The following is a 16,828-nucleotide window of genomic DNA, read 5'->3' on the forward strand; positions in this document are numbered from 1 at the left end:
GTTACTATGGCAGTTAACAGTGCGTCAGTGTTTAAGTGGTTTGTCACCTATTAGGCTCTTTGAAGGGACAAGCCAACTGTTACATCAATATTGGCTACTCGACCACATACGTGTGTGTGCGTGCGTGAAACACGAGAGTGCAGTTTCTAATAAAGTCTTAAGCTGCTGCTAAATTAACAAACCAGAGCAAGTTGACATTTAAAAGATAAGAGGCTTTAATAATAGGAAACCAACTGCATTTAGTGAAATCTTAGTGAAACGAACAAAAACCAACGAGAGAATGAAATACCTTGTGCAATATAAATAAAATATAAACAAAATAAATGAGTGTAAGAAAAAAAATGTGTTTAGTCCCTAATATAGATACATTTTCCTGAGATCACTCTGATTTACCGGACTGCACGTTTTGTAGAAATATAGTCACATGATTCAGCAACTAATTGTTGCTTATGTTTGTCTCGGTCCATTCATACAACAAGGACACCTAGACAAAGGGGACTAGAAGACCAGAGTCCATTTGTGGGGATTTATCTGTTTAATAACTGGAGGAGCTGTGCTTGGACCCTGAAGGCCACATAATAACCTGCTTTGTCATCACTAATGCACTGATCCCACTAAATGGACCAGGACAGGTCCCATATTAAAGACCACTTCTTCTCTTATCCAGTCCCTCGATCCCCCATGGACAGTAACATCTTTCTTCAACTCTCCTGAGGATTTAGAGATTACAATTATGGCTGGTATATAAGCACCACCAAGGACGCTGACCCCAGTAAGGTTAGCCAGGACCCAACGCAAGGAGGAAGACTCGTCCGGAACAAAGTGAGACCTTCGTCCACACTCCAGGAGCTTTTGAAGTTCTGACCAGAAACAGAAACAATCTTTCCTTCTCCTCTCTAGCTTTTGTCATCGGCATCTTTCCTGTCTTCTATCTCAGCAGTCATGGACGCATCTTCGCTGGTGACTCTTCTGACTGTGTTGATGGCCATGGCTGATTTCAGTCAAGCTCTCCACTTGCAAAGTGGCCTGGACAAGAGTGACATTTCTCCTGACAGCGTAGAAGAAAACATGGCGGAACACCTGCTGGGACTGGTGAGGCGATAAACCAATCACAGGCTTTTGATTTTGGATTCATCTCGCTTTGAAAGAGAATGTCAGCGTTACTCTATAACATTTATATACATTTAGAGATTTTAGTTCTGGCACCTTAACACGTCACATAATGGCTACTGATTCCCAAACAAGTCAAGGCAAGCTTTTTGATCAAGTCGCTCGTACAAAGAGAAAGTAAATGAGCTTTTAGCAGTTTTATCAAGGGACACAAGGGGCTGGAATATAAAAACCAAATCAGTTTCAGAGTGTGACATGCACTACAATACACTCTGCGGTAACGTAAACAGATTTATAAACAGTGGGAAAACCCCAGCGCACAGACCCTGGGACCTTGATTTTGAGGCTCATTTCTTTGGCGGCAGACACTCACAGCGTCCCCAGGTCCTCCGTGGCAGCAGGACAGATGGTCTGGACCCGACCCCCTGGGGTTTGTGGTACTGAACAAATTACGAAAGCAGTTACTAATTGCGTTTATGGTGTGTTTGTGTATGTGCGTGTACGTGTGTGTGTGTGTGTGTGTTCTGTGTGTTTGTTTGTGTATGTGCGTGTACATGGGTGTGTGTGTGTGTGTTACAGGGGAGTGAAAACACAGATACCAGTATTGATGATCGTCTGTTGATCTCAGTGCTGAGAGCTCTGCTGCACGGAGCTCACAGACAAACCAGGACGTCTGTTCTTCATCAGCCTCAAAGGTCATATATTTGTTTTTTGTTTTTTTTTAAATTTAAGGTAGTGGTTCCTAGACTTTGTCTGCAGCGACAACATTATTCACGAGCTTTTTTCTACATCAAGATTCTCTTAGAACAAACGAAACGCAATTATAAACTCATTAAAATGTGCCCGCAAAGGCACCAAAAGTGTTAAAACTGAAATTAATTTGCCTTTCTAATCCTTCCTGGTAATATGTCAGTGTCCCTCAGGGGGCCACGCCTCCCACCTTGGGAACCACTGATGTAAGGTTTCAAATAGAAAAAAGACTGCTGTATAAACTTCATGCCTTTTTACCAGATCACCAAATAATAATGCAGTATATACCGGATAAAAAAAGTAAAAATAATAATAATAAAAAAAAATATATTAAATATATATACATATATATGTATATACATGTATGTATATATATATATATACATATATATTACATATACATATAAATGTATATATATACATATATACATATATGTATGTATATATATACATATATATTTACATATATACATATATACATATACATATATATACATATATATACACATATATATATGTTACCTTCTCTTATTTATTTTTTAAGCAGGTTTGGACGGGGCTCCAGGGGACTGGTGATGACGCAGGAGCAGGTCCAGCCTCGTACCTGGGAGGCAGCCCCAGGTCAGATCTGGAGTTTGGCCGTTCCCCAGAGATTCGGAAGGAAATTAGTCACATCTACTCAGTGATGTCCAGAGACAAGGCCAAGCGGAGAAATACATGCGGAAAGAATAAACCGATCTGAACCAAAGTCAAAATAAAATCCTGTTTTTGTACCACAACATTTGACCTGACTGCCTGAAATGATAAAGGAAAACAAAAAAAAAAAGAAGGATCCTTTTAATATTCTTTTTTGTCTAATATCTAAAACCTGCAGCATGTTTACTGTTTATTTCAATCAGGGAAGCTGTAAAAACAAACTGTTCTGTTGTCTCACTTTTTTTCTTTCTTTCCAACTATTAAATATTTTTTTGAAGTTAAATTACAATACATTCTCACACAAACTCCATCTGTACCAACTTAGTTTATTCATTTATTTGTTAAATTATGTAAGGATTAATAATAAGGACATGTGTTTTGTATGAAATAAGATGCACATACTGCACGTACTGCACATGCTACGTTAACTAGACACTCTATTTACTGTGATTGCTGCCTTTCATCTTTTCAATACAAAGGGAAACCTGGTGTTTGAACGCGGCAGCTGTGGTGTAAGTGTGTGTGGATTTACAGTCCACCTGGGGAAGCAGCATGCAATCAGCTCCAGTGCTAATTAGAACGCAGAAACAGGCCATTACAGCCGGCTTACGCTGTTTCCAGGGCCAATTACTGGGGAGGACAGTACGTCCATCCCTCTCTGCCAGCTTTTCCAGGGTCTTTCATTAACCTGACCTTTGACCCCCCTCTTGGTGGACCTGCAGAATGAAAAAAGAGAAAGAGCTAATCAGAGCTGATGGAAGAAAAGCTGAAATCCATCCTGGGTCATTGCTAACAGATACAGTATCTGTGGTTTCATTTTGACCAGGGCTAATCACGTTGTATTGAAGCAGTCGTCCAATCACAAACACAATTTCTATATTTGTACAGTATGTACTGTGTAGCGTGAATCGGTGGTAGCGTTCCAAGACCCACCGCAAAATGGGGAAAAAAACAAAAAATCGCAATATTATTTACGTATATATTTACACTTTACCAACCTCCCCCACACAACTGTATACACAGTGGAGTTGTAGAATGGCGACGCAGAGCGAAGTGATCGAGAGAGTGGCCGACAGACGAGGGGAGACGCTACGATGCATGAGCCAATCAGCATGAGGAACAGAAGAGCATGCTCAATTAGCCAATAATATGCTGTGTACGATCCCGTCTAGGTAAACAAATCCAGCGGCGATCGTTTCGCAAAAAAGCGTATCTCGATTTTAAAACGAGAATCCACATTTTTAAAGCCAAAACTTTTATATATTTCGCAATATAGCGAAAATTTCACGAGATCGTATTATTATAAAAAAAATTGCGATATAGAGAGGGAACACTGTATATCCTTTTAGGTATCATACAATTTGTGTTATGTTTAATTTCACAACTAAACTAAAACTAAACTAAAAACATAAATAAGAAAAAAATAAAATAAGAAAAAAAAAACTAAAAAATACATAAATAAAAAGTAGAAAAACATTAAAAAAATAAATACATTAAAATCATCAACACTAAAAAATATAAATAAATATGTATATAAATATAAATAAAATAATAATAAAAAAATAAATATATAAAATAAATAAATAATTTTAATAAATAATAAAAATATTTCTTGCTGAGGGTTTAAAGAAGAAAAATCGATGGGAGGTGTTGAAGGTGTTGAAGGTGTGGCGGCCGCCGGCGCCGCCGGCGCGCCGGCGCCGCCTGCCTCCACTCTAATCTGTGCAGCTCAGTAAGAGAAAACATTTTACTCATTTGAATTGCATGAGTCTGCAGGGGGGCAACGTCTGGGAGTAGGAATTCTAACTAAAGGGACAGAAGCAGACAGACTCATTACAATGCAGAGGAACGGTTCATTGGAATATTCTTATTCTCCAACAATTTTGCACACATTACCTTTAACTGCACCAAAGGTGAAATCTCCGCCCGCCTCCAAATCTCTGGAGCATGGCCGGAGCTGCATTTCTGACCTTTGTTATCATCTTGAAAGTCAGCCATGTTGAAGGAGGCTGGAGAGAGGACACGTCCCAGCTGTTCCCGCCCATGACTGTGAATCAGCACAATTTGTCACACACCACGGTCAGAGGTAGAATATAAAAAGCAACGTCAAGGGTAAACATCTCTGCTGCAGGACTAACGAGCTCGGAGCGGTCGTCTTACCGCGTTTCATAATTTACGGGGTTTAGAAAAAAGGGCGTCAGTTATGTAAGAATGAAACGTCAGCATATTCATAACCTTCAACTTACGATGATTAGAATATATCATATGTAAAAAAAAAAGGGATAACTCAGACATTTATTCCATGTTTGTAACAAATGTAATTTTAAAAATATTACTATATTATGACCATGCCTAAATATATTATTACCATGCCCAAAATACATCTTAAATAATTTTAATATATTTTCTTTTACTGACTTTTCTAGATTTAAGAAACGTTTTATTTACTCGCATCGCAGTACAAATATAAAATTACCAACAGCGATCTGCGATACGCTCATGCAGTGTAATAAGGGCGCTTATACTAAATCCAACCACTAGTTGTTGCTCAACTCTGCACAGCGCACTGTGAGTTTAAGTCGCAGACAAAAGACAAATGCGAAAGAATTTGTGGGTTTTCCCTTCACAGAAAATATAATAACTGGATCAAAGAGATGCAAAAAGGATTTTGATGTTTTTTTTTTATTTATTCATGCAGGAAAATAGTGACAAATCATGCAGGATTTGTCACTTGACTTGCCCTTAAGAGCTAATGCAAGGATAAAAAAAAAGAAGCGAAGGTGAAATGGAAGCCGCAAATTAAAAAAAAAAAGATATTTGTTGTCTGAATAAATGTTTGAAATAAATGTTAAAACAATGATAGTTCTCATTTCTGTGATATCGATTCCCTTCCTTGCAGAAATTATATTACCCCGAACGCTCCCGTCTGTGGGGCAAAAGTGGAACGAGCCCAGTGCCATATGCTGCTTTGTCAGTATCAGATATCAGGGCCAAGGAAAAGTGGGATGAAGGGACGCTCCGGCTGGAGACAATCAATAAAGTCTGTGGTGGACAGGCAGCCGTGAGGACAAGGCTGGTCAGATGGAGAGGGAAAGGCAGAGATAATCCTTTTAAAGTGTCATCATGCCTTAACGTGACACTGTGAGATGTTAAAGTCTTCAAAAAAATACTAGTATGATCAAGAGTGTGTATATTTCACATACATACATGTATAAAAAAAGTGTTTTTCTTATTTCTTTTTAAAGACCTTCTGTGTCCAGAAAAAAAACCAAACCAGCGTGAATAAACGAGTCCACCAAAAGTGGAGCTGCAGATGGCTGAGTCACTGGTCATGAATTAACAAAATATTTCCGTGACCCATTTTTTGGTGGCTAATCCACTTTGACAATCAGCCAGACAACCTTGTGCACCAAGACATTTGAAGATACTCCCAGATAGTTCAAGGTTAGGATGAGAGTTAGGGATTACAGTCATTTACCGGACAATAAGCGGCTACTTTTTTTTAACGTAAGTCTGTTTGTGAACGGCTCTGAGTGCGTATATGTCTGTGGGACACGAGAGAGAGAGAGAACGGTAGAAAAAGTTGAGAGCAGTTTGAGCCCTGTCATGTGGAAGCGTGAGTTGTATATTCTTATCTGTACAAACCCCTGTATGAGTTGCTGCCACCTAGTGACTGGAGGTTTGTTATCGTTCAAGCATTACAGAAGTGGTACACTTATGTCCATATGTTTGGCATATTCCATTGGACGCCCCGCCGGCATCCCCCGAGGGGAGCCCACTTTTTGAGGAGTACTGGTTTGGGTTAAGGAGTTAGGGGTATGAGCTAAGTTTAGTTGAAGTTTAGAGTTCAGTTCAAGTTTAGTTTGTTATGGTTAGGGATGAGATTGAGGATAGAGTTTTTGGATTTTTGGGTACCCAAGATGGTGTGAAGCTACTGCAGGGGGCGCAGTATGTCAATAAATATCAATTTTCTGAAAATCATTACTACAATGTTAAAGAAAAAAACTTCAAATCTGTCAACTCTCAACATATCGAAGTGAGAATGTATTTCTGAATTCATTTATATTTAATTGTGTGTAGGAGTACTTTAGCTCCTACACAGCTGCCCCCTGACCCCCCGGCATACCCCGAGGAAGGTCCACTTTTTGAGGAGTACTGGTTTGGGTTAAGGAGTTAGGGGTATGAGCTAAGTTTAGTTGAAGTTTAGAGTTCAGTTCGAGTTTAGTTTGTTATGGTTAGGGATGATGTAGTTTTTGGATTATGTCAGGGCTGTTTGGGGACCCAAAATGGGGACTGGGTACCCAAGATGGTGTGAAGCTACTGCAGGGGGCGCAGTATGTCAATAAATATCAATTTTCTGAAATCATTAATAGAATGTTAAAAAAAAACTTCAAATGTGTCGACTCTCAACAAATCGATAAATGGGGGGCGCTGCACGAAAAAGTGCAAAATTTTTTGCATGAACCTATTATTTACCACATATTATTTTTCCAGAGTTAAATGATTGAAGACATGTTTTAAATAATCTATTGATTTGTTTTTGTCTTCATAAAAAACACACTCACAAGTGAGAATGTATTTCTGAATTTAATTATATTTAATTGTGTGTAGGAGTACTTTAGCAAAAAAAAATATATTCATCTCAAGCACCGACGAAGACACGGGTAAGAAAAACAGAGGGAGAGAGAGACAGAGAGGGAGCAGGTTTTTTTGTCATCCTCACTCTCTCCTGCTGCAGAACAGCCTTCCTGATCCTAAGCACCAACCAGTCGGAGGAAGTGCTAACAGAGGGTGGGGTTTAGCGCGAAGGGGAGCAGCCGTGTGGCGAATGACAGCGAAGGAGAGGAGTTCCAAGCCACGACTGCCCTTCCTTCCGTGTGAGACAGAGAGGAAGGGGAGTAAAGCCAGAGGAGACACCAGCAGGTGCAGAGTAGAGGAGAGAAGAGCAAGTGAACCAGAGGGGGAAAAACGTGCCAAAAATCAGGGAGAAAGATTTTTAAAAAAAAAAAAGATTAACGTAAAGAGCAGCCATCAGTCAGACAGACAGGTTTTAGTGATCTTTTCCATTTGGACTTCACTTCATCCTCTGTGCCAGACCCCTTCACTGAGACTCACTCTTCTCCCGTACGGACTACACTTCATAAGATCGTCCTCGACTTTGCCTCAGAAGAGATCAGAAACTACCATGGAAACTGGGAGCCCCAGGAAGATACAGTTCACCGTCCCCCTACTGGACACGCACCTGGACCCAGAGGCGGCAGAGCAGGTATGAAGGACATGATACAGAAATGTCAGATTTCTCTTCGAGGGAGAGTCATCACCATCACCACCGATATTTCAATACTGAATTCAATGTACTTAATAAATACTACAAGTGCAGCCCCAAACTCGGCATCTCAACTTCTAATTCTAGTTGTGTGTGCGCGGTGTGAATTTCTGCTTTTCCCGAAACCACATCATCAGCATCTCATTATCCGCCGCGCACCCGATTGACAGAACTGAACACGACTCACTTAGAATCGATCTGTTCTCCCTCCTGCAGTAACGCCGTGTGTAGCGGCTGCTCAGCAGTGTGGAGGGTGAGGGTGAGGGTGTTGCAGCGCACGGATTTGTCTCCAGGGAGTCGGTGTTGTTGTGGTTCGAGCCGGCGACTGCGTGTGTACGGCACAGTAGAGCAGGAACAGAACTGACTGACAACTTGTGTCGCATCACATGAAAAAAAAACAAAAACATACGGAACCGTAAACAGAACAGGACAATTATTCTGGGTCACCAGGGTCCTTGTAAAACCCCCCCCAGGATGAGGAATTTCAAAGATTTCTAAAAGCTGTAAAAGGGCTGATTTACCTCTAACCTCAGACTCTGACAAACCCAGCTATGCTTGATAAAGCGAAAGTGGTCTGATGTAGTTCAATGGCTTGTTGAGAGGTTCAAAAAAAATAAAAAATAAAAATAGTGTCCCACTTTCTTGTCTTTTTTTTCCCCCTCCATAAATATATCACGAACAGGACAGGACATTCATAATAAATGAGCCTGGAGTAAACTGACTACCCCCGTCCATGTCTGCCTGACCTTCCCTCCTCGCAGTTCACCATTTTTTTCCCCCCCAACTCTCTGGAAACGTAGCTGCCGGAAGGACCGCTCTGTGTGTTAGCATATGAATGAGTACGCTGCTAATTAAAACATTAGGGTTGGGGTGTGGACTATACCACACAGAAAGATTTGTTTTAGCCCAAGGCGGGCTACTTGAAATGACAGATCCGAACGAAGTAACGAAATGATCTCGAAAGACGAACCAAGGTCAAATGTAAATTATGAACACTCTGTGCTGGATAACAACGCTGCAGTTGTTTTGGGTTATTCTTCATGGTGCTAACGCTCAACATTCTTTGGCCCTGTTCTCAGGCTGAAGGCATTTTAACTCATGGGCAAAATGGGCCATACTGTCTGTTCACTTATAGTTGCCGAGGGTTTCTGTTTCACTGAACTGGGGACATACTGTCTGTTCACTTGTAGTTGCCGAGGGTTTCTGTTTCACTGAAGCGCCTTGAGCTTTAAATACCACCTCAACAACCAGCATGTGTTTGTGGAGGCTACAGGTCAGACGTCTGGCCTGAGTTCAACAGCCTCACCGATCGCAGGGTAGTTAGTGCCGCTAGCAACTAAAGGCCAGTATTAGCATAATTATGTAATACTGGTTAAGAATCGTTATCGGTATTTCCGATAATGCGATGCCTGGGTTTCGCCATACGATGTGACCTAAAAATTAGTTCTGAAGTGACATTGAAATTGAAAGTGAATTTCTGTCGTTGCGATTCAGCGCACCACCGCACGCAATTAAATGTGTCCTCTGCCTTTAATCCGTACGCATATATCGGTATCAGTCGACAAGGGAATAGGATATTAAATGTTCGGCCAATATTGGATATGGACAAAAAAAGTTTAATATCGGATTATCTGATTATTTCATTTTGAGGACGATGACTTCACTTCACAAATTTTGCAAGCGACTCTCAATGCATTCCCAAATCCAAAACTGTGAAGATGCAGAGTGATGATTACGATCCACTCAACTCCATGAAGTTAATTTTGAGCTATCATTCCTCCATATCAATAACACCATCACTCGGATTAGTCCCTTTCTAATTTCTTAATGAAAATGTTATTTCCCTCCTCGGAATCACATCCCCATGAGGTTTAAAGTCTCCGCGGCGAAGGACATGCTGCAGATGTTCTATCGCAGAGATCACGCAGACATACTTCAGACGCAGCCAAACAAAAGCCGCGGGCTGTCTGTCATTAACGGAGCGCCAAGAGAGGTCGCTAGAAAGTGTCCTAAGATCAATGAAAATCAACTTATTACCCATGAGTCATCCCCATTCATCCTGTTGTGTGTTTTTCTTTTGTCCTTAACAGCAGTCATTCCAAACCACAGCTGTTATTGATGACAATAACCGTAACTGCATCACAGTTAGACGAGCGTTTGTTTTTATCGTCACACAGTAGGTGGCGCACAGAGATCTTAATGGAACTGAGCCGCAGCTTACAATAAACAAAGTGTTTCACCCGGGCTTGTTACTGAAAGGTCAAAAGATGTCGTGAGGGATCGGGTGTTCGATTCTCATCATGTTTGATTACTTTGCAATCGTTAGTGTTTTGTTTTGGAATACATCTAAGGAAATCAGACCTCCGCTGAGGCCAGTCAGTTTCCACACCGATAATAAAGCCATCATCTCCATGGGCTGAGGGGAATTTACAGAATCCTGTTATTGCTCTATCATGGGCCACAATCTACAAAGAACAAAAATAATGTGCGAGATGTGTTCAATTCTGAGTAATGCTGCTCCTTAACTGACTGGCTCCAAGACGACACAAAAACGTAACAAGGGCTAGAAAACAAAAAACGCTTAAATGCTGGTGAATCACAAAGTAGGTGTGGATTAACAATGAATCGCGATCAATTGCGATAAATCAACATTTTTAAATTTGACCAAAAAAAAAAAAAAAAACTAACTGTAGAAAATGAAAGCTTAAATCCAGAGTCATTACATGCTAGCTGTGGATTAACAATCGTGATCAATTGCGATAAATCAACATTTTTAAATTTGACCAAAAAAAAAAAAAAAAAAACTAACTGTAGAAAATGAAAGCTTAAATCCAGAGTCATTACATGCTAGCTGTGGATTAACAATCGTGATCAATTGCGATAAATCAACATTTTTAAATTTGACCAAAAAAAAAAAAAAAAACTAACTGTAGAAAATGAAAGCTTAAATCCAGAGTCATTACATGCTAGCTGTGGATAAACGATTAATCACGATCAATTGCGATAAATCGACATACTTAAAATTGACCAAAAAAATTAGGTCTCGAAAATAATAAAAGCTTTAACCCTGATGAATCGCACGATAGCTGTGGATTAACGATTACTCACGATCAATTGCGATAAATCAACATTCTTAAATTGGATCAAAAAAACTGTGCCGATCACAGTATTACATCGAAAAATGTTTAACTTAAAATTTAGTTTCGCAGCGTTGGTGGATTTCGGTCATCACTCTACGAGTGTGTCTACGGAACTCCTTGAACACGGGTTATTAAAGCTGACCGTGTCTCTGAGTGTCAAGGTGTCCCTTGGTATTTATTTTGTGTTTGAGGCCAAAGTTCAAATGATTAATATCCCGGTCTCCAACCGCTCCTCCAGTTACTCCTTTGCAGCAGATGGATCTCATTTAGACTGTATCTAAAGAGGATTCTGTTTCATGTCATGTGATGAAAACTCAAGAGGGTTTTCATGTCCCTCAGGGCTCACTGAGCATGATTGGGTCTTCACTGATCTCCACTGTGGGGTTGCAGCACTTGAAGACGCATTTTCGATTCATCCTGAAACCACTGTGAGAATCCCACTGATCCTTCACAGCGTGGTGGCTCTTAACGGTGCGCTTTTGTGTGCGGCAACCAGCCTGCTAGCACAGGCGGAAGACCGAACTGAACGGTCAGCAACCACGTCGAAGACAGTCGGTCGGTGGACTTCAATGTGCATGATGGACTATACTGTATATCTAGATGTCCTAAAACCTCCCAACGTACTGAGTCACACCCCGTGGAGAACAGCACATCTTGAGGTCCGACCATGAGTCACGCATGCAGATACAGACTGTTCTATTGTATAACAGCTTTATATCTGAGCTCACTTTGTCCCAAAGAGTATCAACTAGCAGCAACTGATAACGAGCGAGAACTCACAGTTACAAAGTTAAGAAGCAAACGTTGGAACTGGATGACCTTCCCTCAAGTTACAGCTTTTTAAGCTTCTCCGGGCCATACAAAATGACTCGCCGGCCTACACTAGGCCCCCGGGCCTCGAGTTGGATGTAAGGAAATCACTTGTTTATGCTATTTTTTTTTTTGGCCTTTCTTAGTCTGATGAGGACTCAAAGGTGCTCAGAATGGCAAGAGGTGGTCTCATTAACTCTCCGAAAGAAAGCAAACACGGCTGTTTCCCTCCGTGCAGCAGTGGTCTGTGGGAAGGTAGTTAGACGTAATGAACCAGGACAGTAGAAGTCATTACTTATGGAGTGGCGGTGGAAAACCGTCTAAATGAACTCTTCTTCTTCCCGTGCCAATTAAGGCTTCTCGGGCTGCCGCCGAACTGAACGGATTCAGGAAATTTTTTTTTTTTCGCATTCCACTCCTTCAGTGAAGAATCCAGAATCATTGGACTCAATATTTAGCTAAAATATATATATATATATTTTTTCTATTTTTGCTCATCAGAAATATGATTTTCCTTAACTCTTAGCTCAGTTCACATTTGGAGGTTTGCCCCCCATTTTGGGAACCGTCACGCTAAACAAACGTTTACGCAGCACGGATGGCAGTAAACAAACATTTTGAAACGATTAAATGGCCCTTAGTGGTGTCTCATGATGCTAATTGCTAATTACACGCTAACCAGATGATGAGAAAATCCCGCGGTGATGACTTTAGAAAATTCAGACTTTTAAAAAGGGGTTGACCCAGGGATGAAACGAGGACACAAATGCACATTTAAGTTTGAATCAAAACCAATGGATCATATAATTTTATTACTTAATTTAATTAGTTATTTAATTAAAGTGAATGTTGCCTTATAGCAAAAACAAAAAAACATTTTATTTTTAGTATGTATTTCCTGTTTCAGCTATTGTTTTAAACACCTGCAGGAACCGCAATTTGTTTTTCTTTTTTTTTTTTGACACAAGAAATGTTATAATTTACCAGTCATATACTTATGTTGCCGGGTAAACTTCATCTTGCTCCCCCCTTGCTCTCCATCTGCAGCTGCAGCTTAAACAAAACAACTTGAACTAGAAATAGAAGCAGGAAACAAAAAGAATCTTCTCTGTTGCTTGACAAAAACGTGAGATGTTCGGCAAAACCGGGGTCAAAATATAGAACAAGTTAATTAACTCCTGTCAAAGTGCACGTGAATAAAGTCGTTTTTTTCCAGTCTTTGTGGACCTTAAACCACTGAGCTTTGCGTAAAGCCCTTAAAGAAAGATCGGAATTTTAAGAACACAATGAAAGATGGCATGAATCATCTCAGAGTGTGCGTGTTCGTCAGCCTGCTGCTCTAAATTGAAATAATTATTTGACGGAGAGTATTATGCCCTGTGGAATATATTTTTTTTTTCCCATCTAATTCTGAGATCTGCTTGTGCGGACACGGTGTTCTACTGAAGAATGTGGTGCCGAACTGGAAGCATGTTTATTTCTCAAATAGAACACAGAAGTCAGAAAGTATTTTTTTGAACATTTGAGATACACTTGGGATACTTGGGGTCATTTTTTAACTCGGGGGGGCCACAATTGTCCTAAAATTTAACGGGGGGGGGATCAGGAGCGAACATTTGAGATACAAGATAAATGATACGTAAAAGTCATACATAAATGCTAAAATGCTAAAATGCTAAAATGCATTCATAATTTTCTACGCCATCTATTGAGCCAACATGGGTATTGCAGGGAAAAGGCAGAAGTATAATGATAATATAAATAAATTATATCATTTGAAAAAAATTTGGTGGGCCGGATTAAAAAGCTAAACGGGCCGCATTCGGCCCTCGGGCCTTAGATTGCCCCATGTCTGAGTGAGACCATGGGAAACCTCTTACTGGTCTCTTCATTGTCAATTATAACTTTTTTTCGTGTTCATGTGAGTAAAGATCCTCTGATTGAAATGACAAAGAACCAGGATGCGTCGTAAACATCTGAATTAGCGTGTGTTTGGGTTTGTGTTCAAAGAACTTCGGCGACGTCGGCGCCGTTGAGCGATGGTGCGACAGAGCACTTAAGACAGCCGGGGTAAAGCGTATAATTAAAAGTCTACGTTTCTCTTGCTGTCAGACTGCGTGGACTGTAATTGCAATTGATTGAACGGGACGTGAGATCAGCAGTTGTTGTCAGCAAAAGTGCCAGGAGGAAACGATCTTAAATAGCCGAGTGACAGTGACTCATAATTGATACGAGGCAAATCATGGAGGAATTACGCTTCCTCAAATACGATTTATGGTCAAACTGCACATGGAAACTTAATGAAAATGCCGTCAAAGTAATTATGGTGTTGTAAAACGAAACGTCCAAGACTATTTAAAAGCCGGTAGATCACACACACACACACACACACACGCACTTGGACACGTTTATGCTTCAGCCTTATGCTGCACATTTTCTTTCTGAGAGTAAAATTACCTGTCGCTCTCTGGGTTAAATGCTGCTGTAATTTCTGATCAAATTCCTCCCTGTCTCTTACGGGGTGTCACTAGTAGAGCGGCTCATGCTGGAAATAATAGCAACATTTTGTTGCAAAAGTGGTGTGAATTTTCAAAAGTCACGTGAGCACATTTACAAAAATATTTGCTACCTTAGTAGTATGTTAAACTGTTAAACGTGAATATTAAATGCTATTATGCTATGTTGCTACTATGCTAAACAAGCATTAGCCTCCTAGCCTCTAACCAGCAAATGGAGTTGAAATCGAATTGTTGAGTGACATTTCAATTTCAATTTATGGGACAAAATCTTTAGGATCAAAATACTGGACACTAGCCGTTACTGCGGTCCAGTAGTACTGCTCTGATTGACGGAGGATCGTCATATTTATGATATAAAACAATATTTTAGACTGTTAGTATTGGCGTCTGGATGATACAATACTTTGAAATATTGCCAGATTTACTTAGAATAAGGAAAGTGAATGGATATGACTCGATGGCAAATTAAGAATATTTTCATTGTTTCTCAAGTTACACTTTTTAAACTAGAAATCAGGAGACAGTATTTTCACTTAAAATGTGCTGTTGGTGTAGAAAGTGAATGGATATGACTCAAGTTACACTTTTTTAACTAGAAATCAGGAGACAGAATTTTCACTTAAAATGTGCTGTTGGTGTGAAAGCTCTGCTCACTTTCTGTTCACCGGAAAATACGGCAAAGCTTGAAAAAGCCCTTTGTTAATGAAAAAAGCGGAGTTTGTCCGTGAAAATATATTATTATAGTGCTGCTCAGTGTCTTCACTGTTGTTGCGGGTTAGCACATTTACTGAAACCAGGTCGAAAGAAGACAAGTATGAGTATACGAAAATACTTGGTTGGTAAAAAAAAACGTTAATACTAGCCTCAGTGTAAAATCGTGTTGAATAGGAAAATATGCTTACTACTGATTCTTGTACAACTGATTTATACCGTTTTGCACATCAATGGCCTCTGCTGGGACTGTTTGACATTTATTGACACGACCTATATTTTCCTGCCAAGACTTTGCCCTCACACCCCCTACGTACAGATGAAACGTCTATCAGGCATGCATGGCCTTTTATTTTCCCACCCGTCACATTCTGAATGCAGCTTTTGTTCGCCGTTACGAACAGTGACAGAACTGTTTTCTTAACAGAGTTGAAAAGCAATCTTATTGGATTTTGGGATGAGTTTGTCAAGTAAGTGTTGGTATTCGTCTGAGCGTATAATCAGGGAACAGGATGAGGAGAATAACAATGACACTGGGTATAATCGGTTCTACGCAGCTGCTGTGCTAGAATGGGGGGGTGGGGGGGATCAGCAGAGAGAGTCCTTGGAATTACACCAAACGCCACAGTTGAGGCTAAAAATATATGTGCTCAGATGAATAGTGCTCATTTAACCTGGATTCTGGATGTAAAATTGGAAATGTCTGCAGTCGGACGTAAATATGCACAGTCTACAGATGTGTGATTCTGGAGGTTTAACATTATTTAAATTTTGTATTTTACTGATCAATGGTTAATCTCAGACACGTAAATGTGTAAAAAACAAACAAACATTGACTTTATCTAATTTGTAACACAACAAATTATAAAAATGACCGTTATCAGCAGGCTCCTTTTTTTTTTTTTTAACAAAAATCCTCACGTTTTATTTTAAGTTTCAGACTTTCAATGCAGCGGAGAGAAAACCAAACTATTTTCTTCTCTTTTATCCCCTGAGATCAGGGGTCTACGACCTGTGGCTCTTGGCCACATGTTGCTTTTTGGCTTCCTGCCATAGGCCAAATTTAATATAGCCTGACTGGGCTTTATTAAATAAATATATACATATATATATATATACATATATGTGTATATGTATATATATACATATATGTGTATATGTATATATATACATATACACATATATGTATATATATATATACGTACTATATTAAACTGAATGGGCTATATTAAATAAATATATATGTATATATATATATGTATATATATATATACGTACTATATTAAACTGAATGGGCTATATTAAATAAATATATATGTATATATATATATATATACACACATATGCATATATACATATACATACACATATATACATATCCACATACATAAATATATATATTTTATAAACGACACTAGTGTGAAAATTTGAGGGTTGTTCCTAAACTTAAGTTTTTAATTTTCCCCAAAAAAAAATAAAAATAAAAAATTGGTTTATAACACTGTTGGCTCCTCTGTGCAATGATGCAGTGAGGAGAAACAGCGAGATGCTGGCAGTGCTGAACACTTGACATGCACTGCAGGATATGGATTCAGCACTTTTCCTGGGAACATGCACAAAAGAGGAGCACATCTTTGCCTGTCAGTGAACAGAAATGCATCCAGTGCCGGTTCTAATTCACACACAGCCTCCTGAGCGCTATTAAAAGATAGGGGAGCTTCTATAGATCTGAATGTTCTAGCGTGCCTGGCTGCAGCAATATATAT

General features: G+C 39.7%; 2 protein-coding genes across 2 annotated transcripts in view; both read left to right on the forward strand.

The window, feature by feature from the left end:
* Positions 1–298: 298 nt before the first annotated feature.
* npffl (neuropeptide FF-amide peptide precursor like) lies at positions 299–2,741 on the forward strand. Its single transcript, XM_017036512.2, has 3 exons — positions 299–1,092; positions 1,690–1,805; positions 2,408–2,741. The coding sequence occupies exons 1-3, from the start codon at positions 943–945 to the stop codon at positions 2,544–2,546; spliced, it is 405 nt and encodes a 134-aa protein (XP_016892001.1). The 5' UTR covers positions 299–942; the 3' UTR covers positions 2,547–2,741.
* Positions 2,742–7,289: 4,548 nt separating this feature from the next.
* The window catches only part of LOC103386396 (uncharacterized), a 16,652-nt gene continuing 7,113 nt past the window's right edge, over positions 7,290–16,828 (forward strand). The window contains exon 1 of the mRNA XM_017036352.2: positions 7,290–7,822. Within this exon, the coding sequence (XP_016891841.1) occupies positions 7,385–7,822 (438 nt within the window). The 5' untranslated portion in view covers positions 7,290–7,384. The remainder of the gene's footprint in view (positions 7,823–16,828) is intronic.

Source organism: Cynoglossus semilaevis, chromosome 11 (genome assembly GCF_000523025.1).
Source record: "Cynoglossus semilaevis isolate Cse_v1.0 chromosome 11, Cse_v1.0, whole genome shotgun sequence".
NCBI classification, from domain to species: domain Eukaryota; kingdom Metazoa; phylum Chordata; class Actinopteri; order Pleuronectiformes; family Cynoglossidae; genus Cynoglossus; species Cynoglossus semilaevis.

Excerpts from the sequence above, each read along its gene's own strand:
- npffl (XM_017036512.2), top strand. The coding sequence starts at position 943 with ATGGACGCATCTTCGCTGGTGACTCTTCTGACTGTGTTGATGGCCATG. Across the intron at positions 1,093-1,689 it reads CGGAACACCTGCTGGGACTG|GGGAGTGAAAACACAGATAC; the intron begins GTGAGGCGATAA and ends TGTGTGTTACAG. Across the intron at positions 1,806-2,407 it reads GTTCTTCATCAGCCTCAAAG|GTTTGGACGGGGCTCCAGGG; the intron begins GTCATATATTTG and ends TTTTTTAAGCAG.